The sequence below is a fragment of the Macrosteles quadrilineatus genome, unplaced genomic scaffold (assembly GCF_028750875.1).
Source record: "Macrosteles quadrilineatus isolate MER2022 unplaced genomic scaffold, UCM_ALF_1.0 Scaffold_4__1_contigs__length_99947679, whole genome shotgun sequence".
NCBI lineage: Eukaryota > Metazoa > Arthropoda > Insecta > Hemiptera > Cicadellidae > Macrosteles > Macrosteles quadrilineatus.
The window spans coordinates 26332275-26345314 of NW_026542597.1; the positions used below are offsets into that span (position 1 = coordinate 26332275).

At 37.0% G+C, this 13040-nt stretch overlaps 2 protein-coding genes across 2 annotated transcripts; both read left to right on the forward strand.

Moving 5' to 3' along the window:
* The first annotated feature begins 9373 nt into the window (after positions 1 to 9373).
* On the forward strand, positions 9374 to 10114 carry LOC128992815 (uncharacterized). Its single transcript, XM_054416556.1, has one exon. It carries the CDS (start codon positions 9374 to 9376, stop codon positions 10112 to 10114), a length of 741 nt encoding a protein of 246 aa, XP_054272531.1.
* Positions 10115 to 10941: 827 nt separating this feature from the next.
* Positions 10942 to 11898, forward strand: LOC128992816 (uncharacterized). Its single transcript, XM_054416557.1, has one exon. The coding sequence runs from the start codon at positions 10942 to 10944 to the stop codon at positions 11896 to 11898; it is 957 nt and encodes a 318-aa protein (XP_054272532.1).
* Positions 11899 to 13040: the final 1142 nt, after the last annotated feature.

The window sequence follows — 13040 nt, forward strand, 5'->3', positions numbered from 1 at the left end:
AATAAATGAACACCCATATTTTATCATGCTTTCGGATAGAATATGCAATTTAAAAAATTTTTTATACTCGACATTTTTCGATAAACACGCTCGTTTAGGAGTTACAGCCTATGGAAAAATGACTTCCGGTGTACATTTTACATCATGTAGCGCCTAAACAAGTAGGTTTATAGCGAAAATGTAAAGAGTAAAAAAGTCTTAAAATTGCATCCACATTCCAAAAAAAACATACATTTTTTTAAAAATATTCATTACCTATATTATTTCAATATTGGCGGTCATTTTCTAAAAGGGCGGCAAACTTGAAAAGTGGAAAACTGTTTATTTTATAGTCTTTATGGAATGTAGATGCAATTCTATGACTAATTTACTTCTTGCAATTGTGCTCTAAACTTACTCGTTTAGGAGCTACATGATGTAAAATGTACACCGGAAGTCATTTTTCCATAGGCTGTAACTCCTAAACGAGTAGGTTTATCAAAAAAGTGTCAAAGATAAAAAAATTTTAAATTGCATATTCTATCCGAAAGCATGATAAAATATGGGTGTTCCAGAATAAATTTCTAAGTTGACCGCCATTTTGGAAAATGGCGGCTGAATTTCCAAAAACTAAAATCATATTTTAACTGCCAAAAAAATAAAGGAATGTCCCCCATTTAAAGTATTCTCTAATACTTACAGTTTCCGATTACCCAATGGTGGGGGGCCTCCTTGAGTTGATCACCCTGTATATATGAATTTAAACGGATGGTGTTTTTGGCCTCTAGGGACCTCAAAACGAAAAATTAAATCGGTCCCGGGTCCAGGTGTTATTTGCTATATGCGAAATTCGCTAAAAACCTAATATGTAGTTCTATAGAATAACTAGCTGTACCCGCGGGCTTTGCCCCGTTAAACTTATTAATTTTCAAGATGAGCTCGTTCGCATGGCTCAATCACGTCCTGGTTGAAGTTCGTTCGCTACGCTCACTCACCTTTAGGTTGGAACTCGTTCGCTGCGCTCACTTGCCTTGGGGATAGCTCGTTCGCTACGCTAACTCGCCTCCAGGTTGAAGGTCGTTCGTTTCCCTTACTCACCTTTTGGTTGGAAATTAGCTGTTGTCATAAATTGTTTAATTGGCACAGCTGTTAAGATTCATTAATTCCTGTTAAATATTAAATATGAAAAATCATAAGGTTAACGTGGGAAACCCCAGAGCCACTGGGGCGGAGCCCGAATGCCCGAACATAAAAAAAATTACTTAGTTTTCCTATTTAATGCCCAAAGAATCGGTGTATCGAATTTCAGCCTCCTAGGTAAATGGGAAGTGGGAGAATTAGTGATGATAAGTGAGTGAGAGCACAGAAAACATACTACTATAAACTATAACTATACTATAAGGTTATAGTAATATGTTTTCTGTGGTGAGAGTGAGTGTGTCAGTGAGGGCTTTGCCTTTTATAAGTATACATAGTACATTCAACCACCTGTTAGTAAAAACAAATTATATTGGACTAAAACAAATCGATGATTACAAAGAATGCTTTAAAAAATAATTTGAACATTCTACTACTGTATTTTACTATGCATATTTAATTAATCTGACATCCTCGTACCGAAGAATTGAATGCATCAATGGTCAGCATTACACATAGTATAAATAAGTCAACCATTAGTATGTATTTGAATTTTTTTCTAAATGCTGAATTTGTGTCACAAATACTGAATGTTACAGCTGTTATGTTAAGCAAATTATATTGTACTAAAAGCTAGCTAGAAGCATTGACTATTGGAGAAGGTTAGCATCGGCTATAGACTTTTTAAAAACTAAAACTTAATTTCTAAAAAACTGGGACCCTAATTTAAAATTATGGCTTTGACATTCCTTAGTTCTCAAAATTATCTTTCTTTGAACACAAAAATAATGAAAATCCGTCGACTGGTTGATTCAGAATCGTGAAAAAACCCCATTTACGTTTTAATAATATATATGATAGTTTGGACAGGTTTCAACCCTTCCGAGGCGTAATAGATTTACACAGTTTATGTGTAGACTACATTATAACTCATAAAATAGTTCTAAAATTAAATGGATCTCCTTTTACAAACGTATATAATAACCAGAAATTTTCAGATCGTCCTTACGTGTATTTCATGCCACAAATTTTGACGAAAGGCTTTTCATTACATAAACTATACCTATTTACAGTGTTGACCAAACAGTTGGCAAGAAGCATTAATAGATAAGCTATGTACCAAATATGATAATTTTAGCTCTATTCTAATTATGACAAAACACGAAGTAACTAAAAGCGAGTTTTGTTTGTGTAGTAAGCGTTGCAGGAGGTCTACTTTACACTGAATCGACGTTCACTTTTATTGCTTTTGATCTTCCGGCACTGTTGACTCAGCGAAACTGAACTTGTATTTTACCGTATTTCGTTATATTAAAACTGTTGTTGCATTAGGTCAAATTCCCAATAAGTCAATTGCTTTAACATAGACCACGTTTTTAGCTCGGACTGTATTATTTGACTTACTGGGACTTTTGATCTACAGACACTGCAAACATTGTAGTTTTTGACCTAGCGGCACAGGTTTAAATTATTTGATCTTCCGGAACTGTTGACTTCCAGCAACATTCCCATTAAAATAGTTAACGATAATAAGAAATCAACCAAACTACTAGACTAATGTAAAATTAAATATTTTAAATTCTAAGCAGTTAAAAATTAATTAAGTCATTTTAGATTCTAGCATAGATAGAACATATTCCCTTAGGAACTATGTTTTTCCTACAGTTACCTAACAATGTACTTGTTCTCTCACTGATTTGAGAAAGCAAAGTGGCCAATTCGCTCATCAGTGAGACAATGTTAACATTGTCTCACTCTAATTACTTTGTCTCACTCCAGATTTGCAACGTGAAGGCACGAAATAGTGAGCGCGTAACATGCAGGCAACGTCGTATGCGCGCGAAATACGTTGGCAGCACTGGCTGTAAATCAGCTGGTCAGCTGTTGTACTGTTGTATTTGTCACTTCACATTAAATGTTATATTAAAAGTTCACTTCTGTGTAAAAATAGGTTATGTTTCTTCACCAATCTATTTGTTTTATGGTAACTGTAGGAAAAGTATAATGTGCAACTCGAGTTCAAAGTACAATTGCCTCACTCGAGAAACCATTCCTCACTCGCCTACGGCTCGTGAGTAAGGATTTCTCTCGAGTGAGTCAATTGCTCACTTTTCTCACTAGTTGCACAAATAACTATTATCTATGATTCTAGTCATGGTTAATAATTTAAAGGTGTTGTTAAAGAAAACTCTTGATAACTATGAGTCATTTATTTGGTAGCAACCCATCAAAGACACAACCACAACATTACAGGAATCCAGATTATATCCATTCAATATATCCCGGGCTAACCGAAAATACGGGGCTGTAATGCTTTAGTAACTTCCGAGTGTTGACTTTAAACTATTTCCCAACCCATTGTTACATTTTGTAGTTGAAATAAAACACTGAATTAAATAGACATTGTCTTAAATAATTCACTTTTCCTACACACCGTGGTAGTAATACATTGGATACCGGTATTATGGGCATAATGGGTTAACGGAAAAATTGGTTCTCCGAAATGGCTCTCCCCCCTTTATTTCGGTTAACCGGGGTCCTACTGACATTGACTTTGAAATCAAATTAGAAAAACAAAGAACACACATGATCAATACTACCATTTACTTATCTAAAATCAAAGTCAACCACTACAACCAAAAAAACCATCTCGTTTTAAAATACAGACACAATATTCATGAAATGGAAAAATCGAAATGTGACACATTTCTTACAGTATCAGAGTGACGATAAAAGTTATATAATGCAATGAGGGACAATTTTATACCTCTAAAAAGAAGTAGAGATTTAAGGCTTTTCAGTTTTTCAACACTGTCTAAGATAGTATCTGAAAAATTTATACAACAATAAATGTGCAATAGTTTGAGTTTACAGCATTTTTCAAGGTATTGGAGTATGTTATCAGTGAAAAGCTCCCCATAAACAGACAAGGATTCTAGAGAATTATACCTTGAAGAAAGAAATGTGATCATATCATCTTCTTGAATACCTTTGACAAAATCAATATCAAGTGATACAATTTTAGTGCATGCCTTGGATATCAACCTGAACTGATCTGAGGTCAACAAGTTCTGTGATAAATTTAGTTCAGTGAGGTTGGGTAGAAAAACAATGTCGTCAAGGCACTGGCTTGGTATACTCCTACAATAGTAAAAACTTAATATTTTCAGATTTGGATAGCTATGAGACAATTTTTTTATGCCTTCTGCACCCATTTCACCACAAAATTTTAGTTTGATTCCGACTATACATGGGCAAAATTGAACTAATGCATCGATTATATCATTTGTGTCTGTTCTCCCCTGCAATTCAACATGCTTTAAGAATTTTAAATGGTGAACAATACCCATAAATTCGCTTGGACTCATAGTTCTGTCTACCTTAAAAACTAAGTTATTCCACAACATTGAATCCCTTGCAACAATGTTCCAGCGCTTACAAACTAACATGACAGAAAATGTGATGTCGTAGATATCAAGGTACGAAAACACTTCAAGTAGAATTTCATTGGGTAAACTGTTTACAGAAGCCATGGTAATCCACAGTTTGTGTTTAAAAATCAAAGCTCACTTTTTAAATGTAAAAAATACTGGAAATTAAAAGTAGGCTAAATAGTCCTACTTAAGGGGGGGTGGGGTCCTAGACGTTTATACAATCAAAATGTACAGTATAGGTTGTACACATAAGATTATGGTAGGTCTATATTAAATGTTTATACCCTGCAACAGCTTGCTTGTAAAACTATGCTAAAGTTACCTAGGGCTATTCACTAATTTATTTAGCTTCTTGGTTAATTTTCTATTTGATTGCACTGTTAAATTTCACATCACTTTTGGAGTTATGGCGCTATGAGACAATAGACAATGTTCTCAAAGACCTTCTTGGCTGTATCATTATTCTGTGACCTGGAATCAGAAAACACCAATTACACAATGTTTTAGCAAATTACCCTATAGGGAAGTAGCTTAAAAAAAAATTGTATATGGCACGGTAATACCTAGAGCCGGGACTGATATACTTTTTCATTTTGATGTCTCTATAGGCCAAAAACAAAATGCATTCAAATGTTTATTTACCTATATATATTTATTTTACCTATACACAGAGTCCCGCAAACTCGGCACTCGATAACCCGGCAGTCTGGATAACTCAGCCATCACCTGGCTCAGAAAATTAGGGATTTTTTGAGTCCGAGTTAAACATGGGCTCAAGTCAAATCATTCGCAACTCGTACCAAGGATTTATTATACGATATCTGATGACTTAATACTGACTTGTAATATAAATATAAATAAATAAGGCAGCTAAAATGATTTTAAAGTGTATTGTTCTTATTTTTAACTCTAGTTCCCAATAACCCGGCATTTCACAAACTCGGCACCCCTCCAGTCCACATTACGCTGAGTTTGCGGGACTCTACTGTACTATTATAAACAGTATTGTTCTTGAGACAATTATGAAAAATGAAACATGAACCAGAGCGGATAATTGTGCAAACGTTTTTAAGCAGAGGGAAATTAATCTAATGTAAAGCATTAAATCTTGGATGTAAAAGTGAACAAAACACAAATCAATATGAACATAGTTTACAAATAGTTGAATTTTGAGAACATATGATTGAGTAGAGATAAAAAGAAAAATATAAGCAGCCTAAAAGAAAATTAAAATTCAGCTGAGTTCAATCACTTATTTACTATCTTAATTTTCCACCAGAGAGGAAACGTAAGAGCCTTATTATGCGCGGCCACTCGAGTCCCGCGCGACCGCGACTGCTCAAAGGCCACTTTTAGCGGGCCATGTTATCATATGGAGCTTATTAAGCGACGCGACTGCGGTGGCGAGACACGCGACAGTCGCCGCGACTGGCCACTCCAGTCGCGCACCCTTGCTACTAGTCGCGAGCCCACGCGACTGTCGCGTCACCAGCGGGCCATGTTGTCATATGCTGTTTATTACGCGCAGCCACAGTCGCGGGCCACAGCGGACCCTACTCTCTGCCATCGACTCAGTCTTGATTTTTGTTTCAACATTTTATTATATTAATTATATTTTCTATATATTAACAAATATTGGTTTTCTATTACGAGTCGGTTTAGCTCTTCTACCTGGGCGATTTTCATCATGTTGGTCTTAATTTAAAGGTCTCACGAACAGATTTGCCACCGAAGCGTCATCATTCATGTATGTGCTGTATTACTCGACCAAAAAAAATTATCAGATTTTTTCGAATTCTTATTTCAATAGAAGCGGTATTGCGCCAGTTCTGATTACATTATCCTATATGTTTTGGTCTAAGAACCTTCAGTGAAATGCCAGCTTTAATTTTGAGCTATTAAGATTGGACGTATGTGAAGCACGCTATACTGAATCACGAATCAACAATATAATTAATATTATTTTAACACTTATCTGCAATCAATGGTACAGTACGTAACTCTATTTCTATTTAAGTTATTCTACATGTCTTGGTCTTAAAATAGGCTACCCCTCAAAACAAAGGCTTTCATTTGAGATGTTGACCATTTGAATCAGTTAATTAAGCTCAAGACACTGTCTGTATTACTCAATTAATTATTACAATTATTGTGAATTCTATGTTGACCCAGGCAACATCGAGTTTTGCTGCTAATATTGTATACCGGTAATTAAGATATAAAGTCTAGATATATAAGATATATAAATATATATCTGATATAAATCTAGAAATATATCAAATTAAAACCATTAAATATTTAATTTAAGGTAAGTGCTAGCCTCTCCGTAGCTGAAATAAAATTATTCATTTTCTTATGCGATACGGATAAGTCGCCTTCTATTCTTCCTAATATGTTATCAAAAGAACATCTCGTCTCCCGAAAACAACCAAAATACATCTTGTCATCCTCTCTGATATCATCATATAAAAACTGAAAAATACTCCTGAAGGTCTTACTTTTAGTAACGGATTGCCTCCCAATACTTTAGTTTCATCTAGGTTTACGACGCCTGTTCAGTAAAAGGCCAGCTGACCATATGAGCATATTAAAATAATCCCCACATGTCAACAACAATACAATAATAAAAATTTGAAAATGTAAACATTCCAAGGTAAACATTCTGGTTCAAAAAGTGCAATTTTTCTCTCTTGTAATATCGTTTCTTTGTGTAACATAATTCATTTCTCTCTCCTTTTATTTTGATTTATTTCATTTACCTTTTCCTTTTGTGTTCATTAAATAAACCTTTTTTAATTTGACTAAATTCTGTGTACCGTGAGAACATTTGGACATTCATGAAATATATCTTCTCAACTAGAAACAACATTCGACCATATCTTCTTTCAAGACCTTAATAACGTCAAAGTGGTAACATAACTATAGTTCAGTGTTAAAAATTATACCAAAAGTCCATTATTTTCTGTTGTCAAAATTAAATTAATAACCCATATACAGTCCACTTTATTATTTCTACAATAACCTTTTGATTACGCTACATCTTTGGTCCTTCGAGCCGGATTGTTGATTAACCAATTGATTGGATTAATTATGTGGACTTTTGGTGAAGATTAAAGACAAACATTACCTCATAAACTCTCAATATTGTCGTTCCCGCATATTGTGTACTCTCCCTCTACCTCTATCTCTCTCACTCTCTAGATCACAGTAGCCTAATTCACATTAGCCTAATAGGCCTACTCCAATGACTGAAAGACTCTGTGACATTATAGTCATTTTGTAAACATTATACCAATCCTTCAGTGTTTATATTTTTTGTTGATTGGTTCCGAGTTTTAGGCCCACAAACTATTTAAGTTGAACTAGCCTAATTCATTTTTTTATGTAACGAAGTGAAATAACTTTTTGTGTCTTGTGTATTTTGACTGTATTTTTGTTCAATTATGGCCCCTGTGAACCTAGCCCCGATTAAGGTTTGTACTTATAAAAGACTAACCAAACAATTCAAAGTTAGGCTTGGAAAAATTCAAGAAAATATAGATTATATTAATGAAAGTGCTAAAGCAAACAACCTATCCTCTGTGCAAATAAAATCACTTCATAACTATTTAGATGAAATCAGGAAAAAGCGAGACGACTTTGAACTAAATTTCAGGCGCGTTTTAGAACATTGTTCTGACGAAGAACTCGATGACATTATTCTAAATGATGATGAAAACACTATTGGTGAACTATGTATCCATCTTTGTAGTACTATAGAGTCACTAATCCCTGTTGACGAACCTCAATCTCCCCCTCAAGAAATGGTGAATGATTCTAACTGTACTGCTTTCATGCAACCTGTCCGCCTACCGCAACTTGACTTGAAAACCTTCTCGGGAAACTCAGCCGAGTGGATTAATTTCATCAATCTTTTTGATAGCGCTGTACACCTCAACACATCTCTGTCTCCAGTATCAAAATTTCAATACCTACTAAGCTGTCTAACTGAAGAACCTCTAAATTTAATTAAAAACTTAAACATCGGTGCATCTAACTACGAAATCGCATACAATTTGTTGCGCGATCGATACCACAATCACAGACGCTTAACTTCTTTTCATTTAAATGCCATATTGGATCTTCCCATTGCCACATCTGAAAATACAAAATCAATACGTGAATTTCTAAATCATTTCCTGGAACATACACAATCACTTATTGCTTTAGAAAGTGACATCACTACCAATGACAATCCTTTGCTGTCAGCTCATTTGCTTCGTAGACTTGATAGAAATTTACGTCAAAAACTTGAACATTACCGCTCATTCAAATCATGTGAAACTCATTCGTTACCATCTGTGGACGAAATCATTAAATTTCTCAATGAAGAATGCTCAAACAGTGAAGATGCCAACCTACACTCTTCAACTTTTTGTCACAAGGCTAATTCAAAGCCTGCCCTCACATCTAGTAAAAATTACTCCAAACCAAGCACCCGCTATACTGCACTTGTAAGCTCAGATGATCACTCCACTTCTGTAAAGACATTTCCATCATGCTTTGCCTGTCAGAAAACCGATCACAAAATCTACATGTGTAAGGTTTTTGCTAAAAAATCTCCAAACGAACGTTACAAACTTGTAAAGGAGCAAAATAAATGTATTTCATGTCTTGGCAATCACACACTCAAAGATTGTCGCTCAACAGGCACATGTCTAAAATGTAAACAAAAACACCACACCTTGTTACACTTCGAAAATATTGTAAAGTCTCCTCCTATAGCCAAACCCTCAAAACCTTCAACTGCTACACCTTCTGTAGTCGCTTCTGCTCAACCAGAAATGTCGCTCTCGATTTCTCAGCCTGCAACTACGGTACTTCTAGGCACCGCTCTCATTAAAATTACCGCTACTAATGGAATCTCTCATGTCTTTCGATGTCTGCTCGACAGTGGAAGTCAACTTAACTTCATGACGGAGAGGGCAGCACAGCTATTAAACGTCTCTCGTAACCGCTCTACTCACACAATAGTGGGAATCTCTGCATCGCAATCCTCGACAAAGGGACATGCACTCCTAGAACTATCCACACTAGGCAGTGAAGTAATTGCTTCAAATCAACCTTTCCATATTCTAGATAGAATTTCCGCTCCTTTGCCTCGTACTCAACTCTCTTTTGAGGTTTACGAACTGGTAAAACCTCTTGTCCTCGCAGATCCGACCTTTCATATTCCTCAGAATATTGATATTCTCATAGGAGGTGCTTTGTTTCCAGAACTTCTTACTCATCAATCCTACCCATTGGGCTCAAACCTTCCATTCGTTATTGGAACACGATTGGGATTTGTGTTAATGGGCAATGCACCAACTTTGTCTAACTCTTCTCCCACCTCATGCCATTCATCTCTACTCTCCACTACGGACGAGCTACATAATACTCTACTTCGCTTTTGGCAACAAGAAGAGGTACCGCAGTGCAATCTTATCTCTGAAGACGATCGCATCGCTGAAGATCACTTCAAATCAACTCACTCCCGCTCTCCAGCCCTTTCAAGAACCAACATCAGCCACTGGGCACTTTAAAACCTGCTGCTGAACATAGACTTCACTCAATTGAACAAAAGTTTGAATCCAACTCTAATTTCAAAGAGTTGATCCCCTCTCACTCCTGGCGCTACGTTCCCTCAACGGACAACCCCGCTGATTGTGCGTCACGTGGTTTGCTTCCCGCTCAACTCATTGATCATCCTCTATGGTGGAATGGCCCTCCATGGTTAACTCTTTCAAATGATCATTGGCCATCTAATCGCTTCGTTCCCATAAACTTGCAAGACACTCAAGAATGTAAAACTACTCCTCTAAATGTCCTAGTTTCAACCCAACCTCCAGAATGGGATCTTCTCTCAAAGTACTCATCGTGGTCCAAACTACTTAGAGTAACAAGCTATGTCTTGCGGTTTATCCACAATGCACGTAGCTCTGACCGAAGACATGGGCATCTCACTGTCTCTGAACTTAAGAACTCAGAGCGTACGATCATCAAGTGTGTACAAGCTACATGTTTTACGAACGAATTGACTCTACTTCACAAAAACAAACCCAGTACCTCTAATCTTCAACGTTTAGACCCTTTTCTGGATGCTTCCGGCATAATTCGTGTGGGAGGCCGGCTTAAGAAGCTATCGCTGAAATTCAACGTCAAACACCCAATAGTACTTCCAAAGAAGCACCATATCGTTGATCTTCTCATAGACTTTGTCCACACTACTCACTTACATTCCGGACCACAACTGACTCAAGCAATCCTTTGCCAAAACTATTGGATTCTTTCGGCTCGTCGAGTCACACGGACACGTATTCATAAATGTGTAAAATGTTTCAAAGTGAAACCAAAGAACATCACTCCACTCATGGGAGATCTTCCTACCGCAAGAGTAATTCCAGCTCGACCATTCACTACCAGTGGCGTTGACTATTGTGGCCCCTTTGACATGAAAGTTGTCAATCTTCGCGGAATGCGTCATATCAAAACCTACATCAGTGTTTTTGTTTGTTTTGTGACAAAGGCAGTGCACTTAGAAGTTGTAGAAGATTTAACAACTGAGGGATTCATCGCTGCACTCACACGATTCATCTCCCGAAGAGGATTCTGTAAAGATATCTATTCCGACTGTGGCACGAACTTCGTAGGCGCTGATTCTGCACTGCGCCGAACAATCAAAAACACCCTGCACACCAAAGAATCTGAAGAACAACTATTGCATTTCACTTCATCCAGGAAAATAAATTTCCATTTCAATCCTCCTGCTTCGCCCCATCAAGGTGGTCTATGGGAAGCAGCAGTGAAAAGTTTCAAATACCATCTGCGCCGTGTCATGGGTGAACACATTCTTACTCTCCTAGAATTCATGACTCTGACTACACAAATAGAGGCAATCCTCAATTCCCGTCCCTTGACACCATTATCTAACGACCCTAATGACTGTTCAGCACTCACTCCAGGACATTTCCTCATAGGATCTCCGCTGGCATCAATTCCAGAAGAAGACCATGCTGATATTCCACTAACTCAGCTCAAAAGATGGCACCTAGTACAAGCTCTCCACCAAAGGATTTGGAAGCGCTGGCAACTAGAGTACCTTCATACACTCCAGCAACGATCCAAATGGAGTCATAAAACAGAAAACATAAAAGTTGGAGATCTAGTCTTGATTCACTCTTCATTGCCTCCTTTGTCCTGGCCCTTAGCCCGTGTCACACAGTTGCATCCTGGCACAGATGGACAAGTCAGAGTTGTTGATCTGAAGACTCAACACGGTTACCTTACTAGACCAGTTGTTAAAGTGTTCCCTCTCCCTCAAAACTAAGCCATAAAACTTAGAAAACCTGTAAATAGTTGTAAATAATATCCAAAATATTCTTCAGTGCTCCGTTTTTTGCACAATTTGGTGTTCATTGTTATAAAACTATCGTTTTATGGAGGCCGGTACCTAAGTAAAACAGTAGGTAAAAGTAAAATAAATAGTTCAACTTCTTTACTTATTCACTCTGAGAAACTGCATGCAAGTCTGTATAAAATTTGGTTAGACGCGTGACCTCGCCACACCTGTCGCTACCCCAAGCGACTGGCAGTCACGGTCGCGCGTGACTCGAGTGGCCGCGCATAATAAGGCTCTTAAGTACCAACTGGTGAGCCAATTCATAATTTCCAGGTGATTGCATTTAGGGTTTTGATGTGGGTTTACTTTGTTAAGGGCTTTAAGGGTATAGAAGCCAAACTTTTGGTTATGATGAGCGGCATGATTATAAATTAGTATTGTTTTGTCTTCATGTTCCACATCAAAACGATGACCTGTCATTCGAACTCGTATAATAAGTTCGAAGTCTGTTCACATTGTGAGTTTCACAGTTGATCTACCAACCTTTGGAAAAACCTTGTTTGTAACTTTGCTATCGAATTCGGTTGTACTACTCATAATTTTGTAGACCACATCGGAGGGGGGGGGGGGGGGGGGGGTTGTGACATGGTTCACAGTAGTTTTTAGAATTGTTTGAAGGCTAAGAATTTTGAATTTTGGGTCTCACTAAAATATTTTTAAAATTGTATGGACTTTTACAAATAACACGTGGTGGTCTGGAATAGTTATTTGTGTAACTAGTGGGCAAAGTGGCACTTTGCTGCACACGAGAGCAATGTTTACCATGTTATCTCGAGTGCAGCAAAGGCCTTTTGCACTCGTGTTACACATTATATTTTCCCTACAGTCACTATAAAGCATATAAAGAATTAGTCTTTCAAACACTATACAACACATTTTTAGGTTCAGCTGGCAACACAAATAGGTGCCCTAGAGAAAGTAATACCCAGTCCGTTCCGTATCACTCCGCTATTTTTCCTCGGCAAGAAATGTGCTCCTTGTTTAGAGAATATTGTTCCGTATGTTTTTGTAATTTGAAGTGGTTTCCGCGCCTAAAAAAATGCTTTAAAGGTATTTTCTTGTTTATTAAG